Source organism: Chionomys nivalis, chromosome 6 (genome assembly GCF_950005125.1).
Source record: "Chionomys nivalis chromosome 6, mChiNiv1.1, whole genome shotgun sequence".
Taxonomy (NCBI): domain Eukaryota; kingdom Metazoa; phylum Chordata; class Mammalia; order Rodentia; family Cricetidae; genus Chionomys; species Chionomys nivalis.
Genome location: NC_080091.1, coordinates 21,708,080 through 21,726,857, shown reverse-complemented (window position 1 = coordinate 21,726,857; position 18,778 = coordinate 21,708,080). Strand labels below are relative to the sequence as shown.

Sequence of the window (18,778 nt, the reverse complement as noted above, 5' to 3'; positions counted from 1 at the left end):
AAGAAAGAGAAGTGTAATTCTCAGAAGCTGCATAAACTTTCACGTATGATGCTATGGCTTATCCCTTTTATGCAGAATATGTGTGTATAATATATTCTTTTAAGAGATATTTGCCTCGAGTTGTTTCTCCCTTTTATTGTTGTCAGCCGTTGTCACCGTGTTCTGTCTTAGAGAGTCGTGAGACACTCTTGGTCGGCAGCGCCGCACCTGTCATTTCATAGAGCTAGTCCTGAACCCTCTGTGCAGGTCGATGCTGTCAAGCAACCATGACTGCACATTTTGTATTGATTGGAATTGTTACATCTAGTTCCTCCCTAACTCACATTTCTTTTTTTTCTTTCCTCTGCTAAAAATTGGGAAAAATTTGAACATATGTCTTTTTTATATATGTGTCAAAGGAATTTGGTAAATCCTGACACCCTCAGAAGCACATGTGGAAGATGCATATTTACTTGTGTTTATTACATTTACAGATGCTTTGATTTTTTGGAAATACTCGGATGATTTTTCATCCTTTAAAATAAATGTTTTCTTGTTTGTTAACCATTAGGTTTCCTATTATGACATACCTGGCCCAGCTCACAGAACACTAGAGCGTCGCTTAGCTATCAATTCCACGGAGGATGTAGTTGTTTGCTGGTGGCCGCTGGCCAGTGATGGCGCTTGGCCTTGGACTCCAATCTCTTCTGAGAAGGACAGAGCGAATCTCCTGCTCCTGGGTTTTACTCAAGGAGGACTGCAGGTAAATCTAAAACAAATGCATCCATTTTAATGAAGTGCAAATAAAATAGTATTACTGGTTTTCCTATTCTGAAATATGTGTGAATACATTTTAAGCCTGTAATTTATATTTTCAAATATTCAAAAGGAAATTGAATATAAAATGAGATCCTAAAATGTAGCGTAGCTGGAGCATAAGCAGACAATTCCAGACTGGCTGAGATAGTGCAGTGATTGAGACCACAGGCTTCTGGGTTTACATGCTGCTTCTGCCCCTGCCTCGTTGTCTGCTTGAGTAAGTTACCAACCTCTAGGTGCTGCAGTTTCATTATTTGAAAAGTAGAGTTAAACTGGTGAAAAGAGTGCATACTGTATAGCAACACGTACACAGCAAACTCATGATCCCTGTGGGGCATGGGGGACTTCAGCGCAGTGTTCTCTCCAGGGCCTGACTGCTGATAGGAGCCCCGGAAAGCACAGCAGCTGTGGTCACATGGGCATCCTCCTGCTGTCTGTTCCCAGCAGGGCTGTGGTCACTTACTTATCCACATGGATGAACCTGTGTGGTGTTTAGTTTGTACCTGTGTAAACAGAAACTTTTGGCTTTCTTTTTTATAATTAAAGAGTTCTCTCCTTTTTAGTTTTAGTTTTAACTGGTGGAGCAAGCCTATGCCAGTGTTTTCCTCTAAACCTTCAGACTTTAAGAAGTATTTCTCAGTGAGTGTGCTGGGAGGCGATGAGCTAGTCTGTGCGCTCTCTTCCCCGCCTGCATAAACTTGCAGACTTTTGAGTTTTGGTTATTTTGGAGACTGGGCTTTGTTACATAGCCTAAAACTCCTCATCCTCCTGCCTCAGCCTCTTGGTTGTTGAGTTTAAAGGCATGTGCTATCAGGTCCATCTTTAGGCTGTCTTTGAATATTGAAGGGTCCTAGTCCTTTATTTCTGATATGTATGTGTTCTTTATAACTGGACTTCCCCAGTTCTTCTGCAGTAAATGTTCCCAGTTCTGTGTTCTGGTTTGGGTATTTCACCTAGTGTAGCTGGCCTTAGTTTTCTTATTTTTAAGATAGTAAGTTCTCCCCAGGCCCCTGGTGGCTCTAAAGTGTGCAGGTATGGGAACTGAAGCACAGATCTGCTTTGGTCACTTCACTTAAGTCTTCAGTATATGATGAACCCAAGCTCAGCCTGACCCAAAATGATCTTGACCTGCCTTCCCAGTGTTGTTTTCTTTTATAAACCTAGCCCTGGCTGAATTTACCCACCAACTCGTTATTCCCCATTTCCTGTAGTAATGGTGTTTCGCCCTGAAGTAGCCAGCAGCTTTGAGCATGACCTTGCTGAGCACTGTGTTTCGTCCCAGATGGTAGGAATAAGAAACTATTTTGCTTTCAAGGACCTTGGGTTTTTTGTTTTTTTTTTAACAAGTGAGAGACAATCATGAAAACGTTGAGGTACGTGGGAGTGTCAGTTTGCTGTAGGTGGAGTGCGTGTAAGCTATGGTGGGAGCCAACTCTGAGTGGTTGATTCCACCCAGATAGTGAGAAGATTATGAAAAGGCTTTACAGTGTGATCAAAGACAAGGTGGGCACCCAGTTTCTCTTGCTTTTATTAGCTATTCTAGATTTAACTTCAAGCCTTTATTAACACTGGAGTGACTTTGCTAGCCTTTTCTCCCCTCTGAAACAGTATCAAAGGAAATTACATAAGCTAGATTTTGATAAGTAATGATTCCATCTTTAAAGAGATGTTTAAGTCTCTTTATGGGGGTGCAGTTCTGTTTTTTTGGGTTGTTTCCATAGTTTTTATGAAAGTGTCCACTTTGTGGAAACATCTGATCTATTTTATGAATGTATATATGGAATGTATCACTTTTTGTGTTACCCGGGACTTATCCCAGAGCCTCTGTCACTAGATAAGCAAGCACTCTTCTGCATCCCAAGTCCACTCTCTTTCACGTCTGAGATTCTATTGCATGCAATTCATTTTTTTGGCAAGGGATTTTGTTTGAGCTTTTGTCCCTTTCAGTTGTGCTATCAAAATCCAACTATTCAAAATATTTATAATTTTTTCCAGGAACTTTTGTGAATTTCACTATGTAAAAGGTAAATCAATATTTTTAGGGGGAGATACTTGGTTTACTTTTTCGTGTGAAGACTTACTCTTTAACAGGAACATTTTGGCATGTTGTAAGCTAAAGCCACCAGTGGCTGAGAGTAGTTTCCTTTTCTCTAGCAACATCAGTCTTTTTAAACACATCACCAGAATCATAAGTCAATGTGCTTTTAAGCACTGAAATTAGAACCAAAAGGGGAGATCTTCATAGAGAAGAAATTGAATAATCATTGAATCTGTTAAACTTTAGAATTATAAAAACATTCCCATCTAGTCCCCTCCCCCCAGATAATAAGCTTTTATCTGGACAGTGTCAGAATCCTAGAAGAGTGTTCCTAGCCGGGTAGTGCATCGCAGCCGCCTGCAGAGCTTCTGAGACTGGGCTGCCACACTCCTTCCATCAGAGTCTCCGGTCAGGAGGGGGCATCAGTAATCTGCTTCAGGTTCCCTAGGTGATCTCATGTTCATCCAAGATGAGACCCACTGCTTTACAGCGAACTTAAAAAACAAAACCAAAAAACCCTGAAGCCATCTTTTTTGCATAACAGACCATGGAAAGGATAAAGCCCACATAGTGAAGCAAACGAGAGTTTTAACAGTCGAGTCTAAGTAGAAAATTGGCTTACCAAGCTGCTAAGAAAAATAAGAAAAGAAAACAAAGGGAACAGAAATCAACTCTCTGTGACCAAATTATCTGTCTTTCTGAGGGAAAACATTTTAAATTTTATTTTATGGATATTTGAAAATGCCTGGCCCAGTTTCCGACCACGGAGTTCTAAACACATAGTGTGCATCCTGACTAGAAGCGTGGAGCACTGAGTTCTGTAGTCTAAGGGAAATGGGTGCTAATAGTATGGAAAAAGGGACTTTTATCAGTAAATTCATTAGGCCCCTGTTGAAGGGGCTTGGGAGACAACTCAGTTGCTGTTCAGCATAGGGCCCAAGTTTGATCCCAGGGTCAGGTAAAAAGCCAGGTGGGATGTGCGTGCTGGGGGGTTGGGGACAGCAGGACCCTGAGGCTCTCTGACTGGCCAGCCCAGCCTCTGGCAAGCACCATTGGCTAGTTAGAGACCCCAGCAAAAGAGCAAGGTGGATGCCTCCTGAGGAACCACACACAGCACAGCCCTCCCACCTCCCCGGACACACCCACACATAGGCACCTGTGCACATATATGAGTCTGCACATACCTATGTAATTCTTTTTAGCAGTTTATATGTGGGTTATCGTGTGTTACATGGTAACGTCGCCATTTAATTTTTTTACTCCTTCTACTTTATTTTGAAGTTTTTGCCATTTTGGTCTACTGTATACATTCGCTTTGACGAGCACCTCATGACAACTTACTCTTCCCTTTTATATTTACACGGTTGTCTTAGCTTTTTAGCTGCATGACTTTGAGACTTCTTTCTGCCTGTGGTGCTAGCATCACGGTCTGTGGAGAGACCACCTGAGCGTGACCCCCGTAGTCACAGCGGTCACAGAACGTGTCAGACCTGGTAGATAAACCTCACAGGCCATGCTTTTCCTAGGAGAGGTTTTGTCGTTTGTGTTTGTTTCTTGCTGTTTGTTTGAAACAAGGACTCATGTGGCCCAGGCTATTCTTGAGCTTCCTTTTGCCTTGCCTCTGCCTTTGATGCTGGAACACAGGTGTGCACCACCACCGAATGAAGCATTATTTTTGTGGCAAATTTTAAAGAGCAGTGATTGATGGGAAAGTGTTTGTGTCCCACTATTAATATACTACAATTTGGCAAAGGAATCCAAAAAATTTACAGATATTTTCAACCGAAAAGCCAAAATATTTATGAACATCATTGACAGTAAGTACATCTGTGTGGCCCGCCAAGACTCGACCAGCGATGAAATGAAGACCACCGACACAGGATCCTTCTCTATCGCGCTTTATTGAAGTGCACTCGGTTACAGTTGACTGGTGGAAGTAGGGGGGCCCCGAGTGGCGGAAAGCGGCTGAATATATACAGGGAGAATGGGCGTGTTCAGAACCAAAGAGACGTGGCCGCATGGGATTGGAAGCAGCTGTTGCTGGGCAGATCAAGAGCAAGATCAGGCGGTAGAGACGTTGGTCTAACACGCCAAAACACACTTGTTCATCAGGCTCTCGGCGCCATCTTGTAATGGCGGCGATAGTTCGCCACACATCTGTGTTAGCTTTTAGCTAAATGGTCATATACTCTGTTTCAGAGAATGCAATGTTTGTATTCTTTTTAGTGCTGGCTTAGTATATATTTATGACAAAATATAATGCATATGAAGCAAGCCACACAAAGTAAACGCATAGATTAATGTGTCTTTATGAGCAAAGCACCCTTTGACCCAGCGGCCAGCTGGAGACCTAGATCTGTGCAGCACTGGGAAGCACCTCTGCACTGTCCCGGTCTTAACCGCGGCTCCGTTCCCCTCCGTCACCATGCCGAGAACGTCACACTTTCTTGTTTGCTTACACAGGTTTTACCACCTCTGTGGACGTCCCCAGAAAATAGCATAATATCCATTGAAAGCATTTCAGTGTGTGTCTTAGTCTACAGGTCCCCATCAGCCCCATTCTTCCCTTAAAATGTATCTGTTGCAGCTGCAGCGTGTGGCAGCGTCTGGGGACTGGACCTGTTTGTATTTGCATGGCAACCTTTAACATGTTTTTGTGTCTTCTGCTGGTCTGCAGGTCAGTAGCTCTGGTGAGACTCTCACGAGTAGTTGGCCTTTTAACAGAGGCTCACCATTCAGGTTCATTTGCTCTGTTTCTGGTTTTTGGTAATAGCAACTATTGATGCTCAGTTTCAAGGTGTATCCATTCATTAATGTTATAAAATGGTAATTTTATTTTTAAATTATTTTCATTTATTACTTGGACTTTTATAAAATGGTATGTCTCGCCAGGTGGTGGTGGCGCATGCCTTTAATCCCAGCACTCGGGAGGCAGAGGCAGGTGAACCTCTGTGAGTTCGAGGCCAGCCTGGTCTACAAGAGCTAGTTCCAGGACAGGAACCAAAAAGCTACAGGGAAACCCTTTCTCAAAAATCAAAAAAAAAAAAAAAAAAAAAAAAAATGGCATGTCTCTCAGCTTTATATAGTAAGCTGAATTGAAATGTCTCTTTCTTATCATTTGTCAAAGTAATAAACTAATCTGTAATGAAGGTGGTGATTTTAATTTTAAAATAGCACTATTAATACATATATTCAAATGTTCTATTGATATATTAATAAATTGTAACTGTATCTTTTAGAAGCTTAGATTACCTCATTTTTGGCCGCTGAAACTTCTTCAGATTGCTCTCTCTTGTTGTGATTCCCAGCTGTCTGGTGTGTCAGTGGTTCGTGTCTATCTTGTACACTGTCCTGGAACTCACCTTATAGACCAGGCTGGCCGTGAATTCAGAGATCTGCCTGCCTGTGCCTCCTGAGTGCTGAGATCAAAGGTGTGCACCACCAGCTCCTGGTGATAGGTTTTTTCTTTTAAATGGAAAAATGATAATTTTGATTCTAAGTCAAGATATTAGGGACATTGGCTTGTTGTTTGGGGATTGGTCATTGTTTCTAGATTTCTCCAGTAGCGATATGTGTATTTGTATACATATTCATAGTATGTTTATATTGATACTTCTATCTCAACACTAAAGAGTCCCTAATTTTAATTCTTCTATATATTACTGCTATATTTTCTATATTCTGTACCAAAATTCTTAGTTCATAGGGATTTGAGGAATGCATTGGATCCCATAATTTTTTGTTTATTATGCCCCATATCACACACATGCCTACCTTGTCTAATTTCTCGTTTACTGTGGCCCATAGCACACCATGCCCACCTTGTCAGGATGCTCATCCTAACATCACCACTAGTGTTTTAATTATTGAGGACATTCAGTTTTTCCCTCTGTTTTACTTATTTCCCCCCTCTCATCTTAAAATAGTCTAAATTATGTAATATATTTGTTGCATAGAATCCTTTTTTTAAAATCCGCATCTAGTTGTCCATGGGTCTTTGGCGTTGCCATCTAAAAGAATCTTCTACTGTGAGTGGAAATGTAAAGAAACTGAAGACTTAAGACACCCCTGCTGCTGATCTGAAAACAGGGCTAGTAGTTTATGGTCAGGATAAAACTTCTAATTAGAACCTAAATTTTGTGCTAAGTGTCTGTGTTTAGACTCATGTTTTTGGTTTTGTTTGTCGTGTGTGTAGCTGTTGGGAACTGCTGGTCGAAAAGACTGCTTCCTTCATTGGTTTGCTCTGCTCTTTGTCAGAAGTCAATGTCTCTCTGTTCTGTCCCACTGACTATGCCTATTTCATGAAGTAAGTCTTTGAAATATTGTGTTGACTATTATGAAAAGTCATTCATTAGGCTAGAAATCTATATTAATGCAAACAAATAAGGTTCTAACTTACACATGCTGAAGAGAATGGGTGCAAGAATGTTCATGCTTCTTTTAGATATGTTTACCTTTCTAAATATTTTTTATGATTGTATGGTATTTATATGTTTATCCTCTATACAAATGTCAGAATTAATTGGAAATGTTAAAGATAGGGAAAACATCTATTAAAACCAAATGCTATTATTTATTTTAAAAGTTCTTTTTTTCTTTTATTTATCAATGTGTGTGTGTGTGTGCGCACACGTGCACACTTGTGTGTTTATGTATATGCCACAGTGTTTGTCGAGTTCAGAAGAAAGATTGGGGTCAGTTCTCCCTGAGGGATCAAACTCAGGTCATCGGGCTTGTCTTACTGGCCCAAATGTTACTTTTCTTGTTTTTTTTTCAGTTGATATATTTGATTGAGTATGTAGCACAGTAGGGACCTCTCATTCACTTCCTATCGAAGAGGAAGTTAGACTGTGATAAAGAACAGCACAGCAATAACTAAAACAATTAAGGTGAATTTCTGACACCTGTAAGGAAAACCCGTCTGCGTATACAAGGAGCCCACGTACAGAGAGAATTCATAGCAGTGTTGCTTTCAATAGTAAGAAGGAACTAGAAACGTCTTATGTATCTGGTAATCCTTTCAAGCTTAGCAATAAGGAGGCACAGGAGAAATAGTAATGGAATTCAACATGCTACATATGAGAACAAAATTTTGTTTAGATATGTAATAGATGAATTAAATGTTAAAACTAGTTGATGTTTTTCATCATGTTTGAGGTATTTTCACTGAATAATGTCAGTTGGTTGCCTCAGTATTATAGCCAATAGCCAGGATGAACAAGGGACACGTTCCTCCTTCAGTCTGTGTGCTGGCTGGGTTTGTCAACTTGCCACGAACATAGACATGTTTTGGAAGAGAGACTCTTAATTGAGAAAAAGCTTTCATAAGATTAGCCTCCAAGTCTGTAGGGCATTTTCTTAGTGACTGATTTGGGAGGGCCCAGCTTATTGTGGGCATGTGGCCCTAGGGTGTGTGAGAAAGCAGGCTGGCAAGCCAGGAAGCGGCACTCCTCCATGGCCTCGGCATCAGGTCATGCCTCTGGGTATCCGCCCTGATTTTCCTGGATGATAGACTCATAAGCTTTGAGATGTAACCCTTTTCCTCCCTAAGCCGCTTTGGTCTTGGTGTTTGTCACAGCAGTAGAAACTCTAACTAATGTAAAGTCTGTATTATATTTTGTTATATACTAAGATGGTGTAAGTATGCTTACTTTCTGTGAGAATAAAGTTTTCTGTGTTCTCTCTCCTGCAGAGAAAGGGGGGAGGGAGTGATCCCGGCTTAGTGGTGTTGTCTGTAATTCTAACTACTCTAGTGAGTGAGAAAGGAGGACCACAAGTTCAGTGCATGCTGAACAACTGAGTGATAGCCTGTCTGAAAATTTAGATAATGGGTTGTAACTATAACTCGGTGGTAGACTGCCTGCTAAGCAAATGGGATACCCTATGTTCCCTCCCTGTAAAACACACACGCGCGCACGCGCACACACACACACCAGCTTAAATGTCTACCAACAGGCAAATAAAAACATATTTTGTGGTACATTCAGAGGGTGGAATACTATATAGAAGACTAAACTATATCTGTTATTTTCTTAAATTTCAGAAGAATAAATTGAGCAAAAATAAAATTAGTATGAGATAGTTTAATAACATTTATGCAAACTTATAAAACAGAATAATTCTACATGTTCTATAGGGCTTCTCTAGATTGATTATAATAATGTACATAAGAATAAATACCACACTTATAATAATGTTGCCTCTGGGGTGGGATAGAAGGAAATGGGGCCTGGCAGGCTTCAACTTATATGTGATATCTTATTTTTAAAATTGAGGCAAAAAGATAGTATTTCCTAAAGCTGTTTTTCACATATTTTTCTCTCCACTTTTATGTGTGTGTTGAATGTTTCATAAAAAGAAGTAAAAATAAAATGTACTTTTTATCTTCTGTTCCTAAAAATTCTGCAAAGTGATATAGAGAATGTAGATTTCAGAATAAATCCTAGTGATAAGCTAAGAACTCTGGCTGCTGCATAATCTTTTAAGTAACCTGTTTACCTACTGGTGAAGGCTTCAGTGCCAGGAAAGGCCTCTCTTTAAATAATTCTCCTGATTTGCATATTGGGTGACTTCTAAAAGATTCAGGAGAGGTTCCCTGTCTAGTTGAAACATGAAACTTGAAGGTTTGAGCCAGTCTCTAACTCACTGTGATTTCTTTTCTGCTTTTTGTTCTTTCTGGATTTGAGCATACCTTTCAGGAATGGCCATCAGTCATATTGACTGGTAGGGCTTTCTCTCCTTGTACTGTTCCTGCATGGATTCTATGTAGTTTTTGAGTCAGTGGCTTCAGAACCTTAGGAGCTTGCCACGTAGCTGAGGAGTAACCTTCAACTGACCTTTCTGCCTTTACCTCAAAAGTCCAGGGTTATAGGTGTGTGCCACCATTCCCTGACAAAATGAGTTTTTTTTCTTTTAAAAGAATGAAAATGAAGGTTGGCCATAATGAAACCTTGAGCTAGTTTAACCTGAAAGTTGCCGGATTTAAACTTGGCTAAAACAATTCTCTTTAGGAAGTTTTAGAACCTCATCTGATTGTTCTGCTGTTTCTTAGTCTGAAGTTTTGCATTTTTACATTTTTAGCATTTATGTATTTATTTTTTACTACACAGTTTTTTTTTTTTTTACACTCATGCATACACACATGCATGCACACAAACACTGAGCCATGATCGCCCATCTTTAGGAATGAAAGTACCCCCTCCTTGGCTGCCTCTGACATCAGGTAGCCCTGGGTGGGCTGATAGTTTGGATCTGGTTTCTTCCTGTTCCTCCTTGTTGAGCTCCTCCTTGCCTTCATGTTAAAGCAGGGACTCTGTATTGCCTCGGCTGACTTATCAAATTTTGAATCTTTTCTTTTTCATCCGTCAATAATTTTGTCTCATTTAAACTTTATACAGTCATAATGTTTATTGACCATTGTCATATACCAAGTACAATGATAAATCTCATAATAAGATAAAATCCACTTGGTATTACCTTCCAAACCGCATCTTCTCTGTATTTAAACTTTTTCTCCACGTGCTACACTTGGCACTTAGCTAAGTATCAACGTAAATCCTAAGTAAGAAATACGGATTATATTTAGTGATCAGTGCCTTTCATGTTTTCTATTAGCTACAGACCTTGCCAAATGATTTGGGGTTTTCTTTTCAGGACCAGCAATAAACGTGTCTATTGAGGGTGCTTCTGTTCTTTGCATATTTGTTGCTAATGTTAATTCTTACTACAATCCTACAACATATGTGAATAAATCCTTCCTTTTCATAAGAGAAAACTAAGGAGTTCTTTTTTTTTAAAATATTTATTTATTATATATACAATATTCTTTCTGGGTGTATGCCTGAAGGTCAGAAGAGGGCACCAGACCTCAGTACAGATGGTTATGAGCCACCATGTGGTTGCTGGAAATTGAACTCAGGACCTTTGGAAGAGCAGGCAATGCTCTTAACCACTGAGCCATCTCTCCAGCCAAAACTATAGAGTTCTAAGCAGTGAACTTGCCCAGGACCTCAGGGCTTCCTTTGCCAAAACAAGAGCTGGTGCCCAGCTGCTACATTTCCTGCACAGTGTTGACCATGATGGTTAGACAGAATCAGGTTCAATTAGGATCAAATCCTAAAGCCAAACATATAAAATTCTTTAAAATACAGGTATTTTGGTTATCCATGCTAACAGATCATTCTGAGAGCTATAACCCAGCCCCACCTGTTCTTTCCGTAGTCCTGTCTAGACTCCAGCACCATGGAAGAACTAGTGGGGAACGGACAGCATTTACTTATGTTTAGTTTGTGTGAATTTTTGTTCAGAGGAGGCAGTTTTCTTTGGTCCATTTTAAAGCTAGTTGACCGTTCGCATTTCCTGAGTCCACTCTTATTGGAGCACAGCAGCTGATCTAAGAATGAAGCATCTTTAAGGAGAACCCTCTAACAAGAGTCCTTGTCCCACACTTCTGCAGTAACACTGGGCGTAGTGGCCTCAGAACAGCTCAGCACGCGCATGCTCCTCCACCGTCTGACCACAGGGAAGGAAAACCGATAAACTTGTAAATTACCTGTGTTCACTAGGCGGGGAGTCTTTGGGCCCTAGGTCAGCAGTATCCTATCTCTTTGACAGTCATTGTTCTTTCTCTAGAGTATAGATGCGCGGAGTCACTTTTGGAGCAGTGAAGTGATTAAGATGTGTATGAAGGGCATGGTGGTCCAGGGTTGGAGAGCCAGCTCAGTTGTTAAATGCTGGTGCTGCTCTTGCAAAAGGCTGGAGTTCAGTTCCCAGCCCCTGTGTGTTGAGTGGCTCACAGACCTGCCTGTGACTTCAGCTTCACACATGTACATAGCCCCCCCCCCACCCAACAGACAAAATTTAGAGAGAAAATAAATCTTGAAAGAAAAGTAACGCAATACTATACTTTTAAACCAAAATGTATTTTATGTGTTGTTTTCGTTTTATTTTTAAATTTTTGTGTGTTTTTTTTGTTTCATTTTTTTTATTGTATTTTTTGGAGTTTTTTCTATCTTGATCTGTGGAAGAATTCCATTACAGAATCTTTAATTTTATGTATTTTTACATAATAGGATATATACATATAAAAATAAGATATATAATTGATGGTCTCAGTCAATCACAAATAAAGCAAAAGCTATGTAAGAAACGGAAATGACATAGACTTAGGAGATAGAAAGGAAGCAGATGAGATAAATTGGAAAGTTACTTTGTATAGGATTTAGTTTTACTTTTTCTATTTGAAGTTTTTTAATTTAAGTTTTTTATTTTACATACTAATCACAGTTCCTCTTCCCTCCCCACCTGAATATGGTATGTACTCACTCATAAGTGGATATTAGACATAAAGCAAAGGATAGCCAGTCCACAATCCACAACCCCTGAGGAACTAGGTAACAAGGAGAACCCTAAAGAGGCATGAGTGGATAAGATAGGTAAGATCTTTTGAGTAAAGTGGGAATGTGGGGGAGGTGGGGTGGGGTGGAGGAAAGCATGAGGGAACAGGATGGTTGAGTTGGGGAAGGGACACAGAGGGAGAGCAAGGAAAGAGATATCTTGATAGAGAGAGCCATTATGGGGTTAGTAAAAAAAAACCTGGTGCTAGGGAAATTCCCAGGAATCCACAAGGATGACTCCAGCTGAGACCCTAAGCAAAAGTAGAGAGGGTGCTGAACTGGCCTTCCCCTGTAATCAGATTGGTGGCTGTAATGGTCTGTCCTGTCTCTTAAAGAGACAAACCATGCCATTCCCTTCCCCCCTCCACTTCCTTCCTGCTTGCAGCCTGAGTCTCTTCCTTTTCCATCTCCCTCTCGAAGAGGCAGAAGGCCCACTTCTTCCCTTCCCCCTTCTGTCTCTCTCTTCTCTCTCTCTCTCTTTTCTGTCTCTCTCTGTCTCTGTCTCTCTCTCTGCCTCTCTGCTCTTTTCTCCTTCTTCCTCTTCCCTTCCATAACCCACTAAATAAATATCCAACCTCACTCTGCATGGCATGCCTATCTGTCTACAGAGACCTGCAGCGTGATCTCGTGGCGTGCCCACTGCCTGCCACCACATGGCCTGCTGCAGTCACTCAGGGACCTGCAGCAGTTTTATTAATCCATTACAGTGATAACCCTAATTGCCATCATAGAACCATCATTTAGTAGCTGATGGAAGCAGACACAGAGATCCACAGTAGTTTTGGTTTTGTAGTGCTGTGGATAAAACCCAATTCCTCATTCATTCCAGACAAGTGCTTCACCATCAAACTATACTCAAGCCAGTGGCATTTTTAGTTATGGTGTGTAAAACATCTTCCCTTAAATAATTATCAACAATAGTAGCAGGGCATGGACTGAGGCCTCTTAGAGGGGGTCACACAAACAGAGACAAAAAAAGCATGGAACCCTGAGCCAAGAGCCCTGAACCTTCCTTGTAAATTGTAGACTGCTGCCTGTTTGGTTGGAAGTGTCGCCCAGCCCCCTGGCACTCCTATATCCAAAGAGTCTGCAATGTTTGGGTCCAGGCATCACCCCAGCCCCTGGGAGTCTGGAATGTTTGGTAGAAAGTTTCATTCCAAGCCCCCTCCCCTGGGAGATGCTACAGTCAGATTCCACCTCCGAGAAAGCCCGCCAAATGGTGATCCCTCCCTAGAGAGGATGAAGACCACTTCCACAGACTATTTAACCCCCCCCCCCTTTTCCCTCCCTGTGTTTTCCCAGAGGGCCACCATACATTAAACCTGGGCCTTTTCTTATTCAGTTTGATTTGTTCTGATTTGAATTATTGTGTCAGCAGAGAGGCTTATTAGGCCGTAAAAAGTTTACCCTGCCATCTGATGGGGGCCCTTCTATTCGGTGTGAGCTCAGATTTTCCTCAGTATCTCATAGCTCCAGTGTCTCCTGTTTCGTTCAGTATGCCCAAAGAGTTCCATTGTACAATTTTAAGTTTTCTAGAGTTATTCTTTAACTGCTGTTGCAGTGTTTTGCTTGCTTTAGTCTTTTTAAATGTATAGTTTTTTTAAAAAAGAATTATGGACTTGATTCCCACCAGCACAGTTTTTGCCTGCTGCTTCACAGGTGTAGAACGGTGTGAAATACACAAGATGGCTGTTTTTTAAACTGACGGTGAAATGAGGGCTTGTGACTAAATGTCTGAAACAGAAGCCCGCACAGCATAAGATAAGCACTTCTGGCGGCGGCAGTAGATTGTGCTGGCATACCGGCTGCAGTGAGCAATGGGTGCTGAGTCCCAGGCTGCTTCTCCTGTCTGCTTAGTTCAGGACCCCAGCCCATAAACCGGCACCAATCCAGTTACTGCAAGTCTTCCCAATTAATCTAGTCTGGATTGTCTCTCACAGGCAACTTAGATGCTCTTCTTGTGCTGAACTGCCCTGACCAGAGCAATTCAAGGGAGAAAGTGTTGATTTTAGCTCACACTTCAAAGCAAAGTCCATCATGGTGGACAGTCAGGGCAGCAGGAGCCCGGGACATCTGCAGCAAAGTCCTTCATGGTGGACAGTCAGGGCAGCAGGAGCCCGGGACATCTGCAGCAAAGTCCTTAATGGTGGACAGTCAGGGCAGCAGGAGCCCGGGACATCTGCAGCAAAGTCTTTCATGGTGGACAGTCAGGGCAGCAGGAGCCCGGGACATTTGCTCACACGTCATGTCCACGTCCAAGAAAGAGAACAACAAATACATCTGTACTTGTGCTCGGCTCACTCGCTCCATTTTTATACAGTCCTGGATCCCTGCCCAGGGAAATGGTGCCACCCACAGTGGGCACGTCCTCCCACGCCTACCAGTGCAGTCAAGACAGCCCCTCACAGAGGTTCTCAGAGACACTGCTCCCAGTTCAGTCCTCTTCCGTCAATTTGACAGCTAACACTGCCCTCACACGTGCTAGAGGCTCTTCTCCCGGGTACTTCCAGGTTGCTTCCAGCTGACAGTACTAACCATCACAAGTTGTTCAAGGCTCGGCATGGTTGGTAAGAATGACTTAGATCCCGAGTAAGGACTGGATTTCAGACAGGACACGTGTGGAGTGACGCAGCTGAGAAAGTGTAGGACAGGTTTCAGTTTGGACTCTGTGGATCACATGACGATAACACGCAAGTCAGATTATGTCTTTCCTTTGCTTAGCTTGCTTATGCTTCTCATTTTAGTTCAGCCAAAATATCCGAGTCCTTACTTTTCAGTTCCATTATTAGTTGGCCCTTCAACTGCCAGTTTCTCATACTCTCTTCCCTGGTCCTTTCTCTGGAGCCATATCTGCTCCCTCAGGCCAGAGAATTTCTAATGCAGGGCCCTTCTCAGTGTGGGGTTCTTTTCTCCCGCGTGGGGTCAGGGTTCACGCCTTCTTTCAGGCTAGCTTCATCAGACAGGTCAACTCTTGTTGCTTCCCAGTCCCCTGACTCTGCCTTATTACTTCATAGTACTTAGGAAGTACAGATATAGGATGTCTGTATGTTTATTTGTTGATTCTTACCCGTTACTTCACCATTGAATTGTGATTGGATGTAGGAAATGCCGATAGGACACTTCCGTGTGCTGAGTATTTTAAGCTCACAAGTTGAGAAAACAACCAAAGCAGGTGGATCTCTCTAACCTTCTTCATCTCTCTTTATTCTACCTTTCTCCTCTGAGGTCAATAAAAGAATCCCTTGACCTATTTCACCTAAAGAAGGCTATAAGAGCCTCCTATTGTAGGTGTCCTGCCTTCTAACCAGAGCAAAGGAATGCAGAAAGAAGGACAAAGGAAAATAGGAACAAACAGGCTGGGTCATTTTGCATTGCTATGATTAGGTAACTGACATATACAACTTAAATGAAAAAAGTTTATCTTGGTTCATTATTTCGGGGGAGTTTCCATATTTCTGGTGGGGAAGACATTGAAGACTTTATGGCAACAGGGTATGTGGCAGACTCCTTGCAGGGCAGCAGAGACAGCATGCTGGAGGTGGGCGGGTACAGACTTCAGATGCTCATCCCTAACACCTAATTTCACCAGTCAGGCCCCACCTCTGAAAAACTCTGCAGCCTTGAAGTAGTTCCAGTATGGGACAGACATCAAGATCAAGAGCCTCTGGCCAGGCTATAGCTCGGCAGGGTGCTTACCCACAGCATGAGGAGATGGCTTTGGATGCCCTGTAAAAGCTGAGCATGATGGCGTGTGCCTGTGAGAACGGCACCTGAGTTCTGGCTTGTCAGTCTAGCTGCAATGGGAAGCTGCAGGTTGAGAGAGATGGAAGAAAACAGCAGCATCGACATCAGGCTTCTGGGCCTGCACACACATCCATACCTGCCAGCACCGCACATTGTATGCGGTGCAGTGACCACGGCCTCTCCTGGGCAGACAGCTTACTAGAGCAAAGGCTTATTTGAGTTCATCCTTTTTTTTCTCCCTCTTTTCCTTTATTTACTTTTCTTTCTTTCTTTTTTTAATTTTTATTTTTCCATTCAATTATTTACACTTCCTTCCCTCCTCCCATTCCTCTCCTGCTCCCCCACTCACCCTCCTCCCTCCCCCTCCCTGCTTGAGAGAGGGCAGGGAATCCTGCCCTGTGGGAAGTCCAAGGCCCTCCCCCCTACATCCAGGCCTAGGGAGCTGTGCATCCATATAGGCTAGGGTCCCAAAAAGCCAGAACATGCCATAAAAACAAGTCCCAGTGCCTTTATCAATGGCTTCTCAATCAGCCCCATTGTCAGCCACATTCAGAGAGACCAGTTTGATCACATGCTCATTCAGACCTGGTCCAGCTGGATTTGGTGAGCTCCCAAAAGAACAGACACACACTGCCTCAGTTGGTGGACCAACCCATCGCGGTCCTGACTTCCTTATTCATCTTCTCCCTCCTTCTGCCTTTTAACTGGACCCTGGGAGCTCAGTCTGTTGCTCTGATGAGGGTCTCTGTCTCTATCTCCATCTGTCACCGGATGAAGATTCTATGGTGATATTCGAGATAATCATCAGCGTGATAGTGGGGCAAGGACAGTTCAGGCACCCTCTCCTCTGCTGTCCAAGGACCTAGCTGGGGACATCGTGTGGACACCTGGGATCCCCTCTAGATAATTTAGCCTACCCTGAAGGGGATGGCGAAGTAGTGGAGTAGCCCTGTCTGCGGGGCCAGCTGTGAGAGCTGCTGTCCACAGGTGGCAGGTAGGAAGTAAAAGAGACCCAGGCAGAATCTTGAAAGGCCTACCCCTGTGACTTACTTCTGCCAGCCAGGTCCCATCTCAAAAAGCCTCCTGCCTGCAAAATAGCCCCACAAAGTGGAGACTGATTGCTCAAAACATGAGTCTCTGGGAGAGGACTTTCTTGGTTTTTCCAGACAGAGTTTCTCTGTGTAACAGCCCACAGTGTCCTGGAACTCATTCTGTAGACCAGGCTGACCTCAGACTCACAGAGATCCGCCTGCCTCCACCTCCTGCGTGCTAGAACTAAAGGTGTACACCACCACCAACCAGTGGGAGAGGACGGTTTTTCTCCTGCTGTTTCCAGTGTCTAGAACATAGTTTACTAAAATATTTACTAACCGAATGAAAATGGGAGCACAAAGGGAACAAGGCAAGGAAGGAGTTTGGTGTGATCTATTACAGTATTTTGTGTTCTAGGCCAGGGATAAAATGTAAATCATTAGTCAGTTTGTTGCCCTTGAGAAATTTGAACAGAAAAATGAAATTAAAGCTATGCAGCTTAAAGATTGAATTGGTACTGAGGTGTTAGATTAATTTTTAAAACACCATGAAGAGCTGGAGAGAGAACTCAGTTGCTAAGTGCCTGGCACACAGGTTTGGAGGCCTAAGGTCAGGTCTCTACGCTCGCCCACGTCAAAACCTGGGTGTGGTGTGCACCTGTGGTCCCAGTGCTGGGAAGCAGAGACAGGAGGGTCCCTGTGTTTCATGGTGAATTGGAGAATTCCAGATTCGTGAGAGACCCTATCTCCAGAAATAGAGAATATTGAGGAGGGTACCCAGCATCCTCCACAGTGTGTATGCCCACACGTGCACAGTTCAAGAGCAAAGACACAGAGCCAATGTTAGTGCGCATTCCCCTTTCCAGCCCAGCATTCCATGACACTGCCAAGTGTGCCTTTTGGAAACAGTGTGACTCAGAAGGAGCTGTTAAAATGGTTAAATGAGTTGCACTAATAATATCTCCATTACTCCAGTTTCACATATAAGAAAATTACTTTGGTGACATACTGCTAACCCAGAGACAGATCACAGCCAAATACAATCCGAATCTTCATGTCCCATGTGTGTGTGTGTGGTGTTCTGTGTGGTCTGGAGTGTATAGGGAATCTAAGACAACAGGTTTAGTTTTCAATGAGTGACTATTAACTGCATACTGAACTAGAGTAAAGGAATAAATAGTGAGACAGAGAGATCATCAGACCATCAGTGCACAGAATATCCAGCGGAGAGCAGTGAGCTTTGTCTCCATGGCTGACCTGGCTGTGGTGGAGCTTGCAGCTTTCCCTCCCCACAGCAGGCCTTGTTACACCATGGAGTCAACAATAGTGGCCTCCCTTGGAGATGGCCACCTGATAGCTGCTCTCTAGAACCCAGTGTCTTTACTCTTGGACAGTTGGCAGTCCTCCCCCATCCCTGTCAGAGCTGATTTGGGGAGGGTAGCCTCTCCTCAGACAAGGGACCTTGGAGGACATCTTGAGACTAAAAGCAAGTGTGCAGCCCCGCTTCCTAAGGCTGCGTCTCAGCGAGTTCAGACAGCATGAGACAAGTTACTCACACAATGTACACTGCAGGTGTACAGCTGAAATGTCTTAGAAAAATGTTATCTCATATTTCTACATCATGTAGTGGTTTACTTTTCAGGCAAAGTGTTTAACCCCATTCTTTACTGCCCCCCATTTTCACATGAATAAGCAAATAGCCTGTTTTCTTTTTTCCTGCTTTGGTGTTTCTGTGCACAGGTCAAATAAATTTTTCTTTTCTACACTAAAGA

General features: G+C 42.8%; 1 protein-coding gene across 2 annotated transcripts in view; it reads left to right on the top strand.

Moving 5' to 3' along the window:
- Wdpcp (WD repeat containing planar cell polarity effector) overlaps nucleotides 1–18,778 on the top strand; it is a 286,163-nt gene that overhangs the window by 131,587 nt on the left and 135,798 nt on the right. For both annotated transcript variants that reach the window (XM_057771862.1, XM_057771861.1), the window contains exon 9: nucleotides 551–742. In XM_057771862.1, the coding sequence (XP_057627845.1) occupies nucleotides 551–742 (192 nt within the window). The remainder of the gene's footprint in view (nucleotides 1–550; nucleotides 743–18,778) is intronic.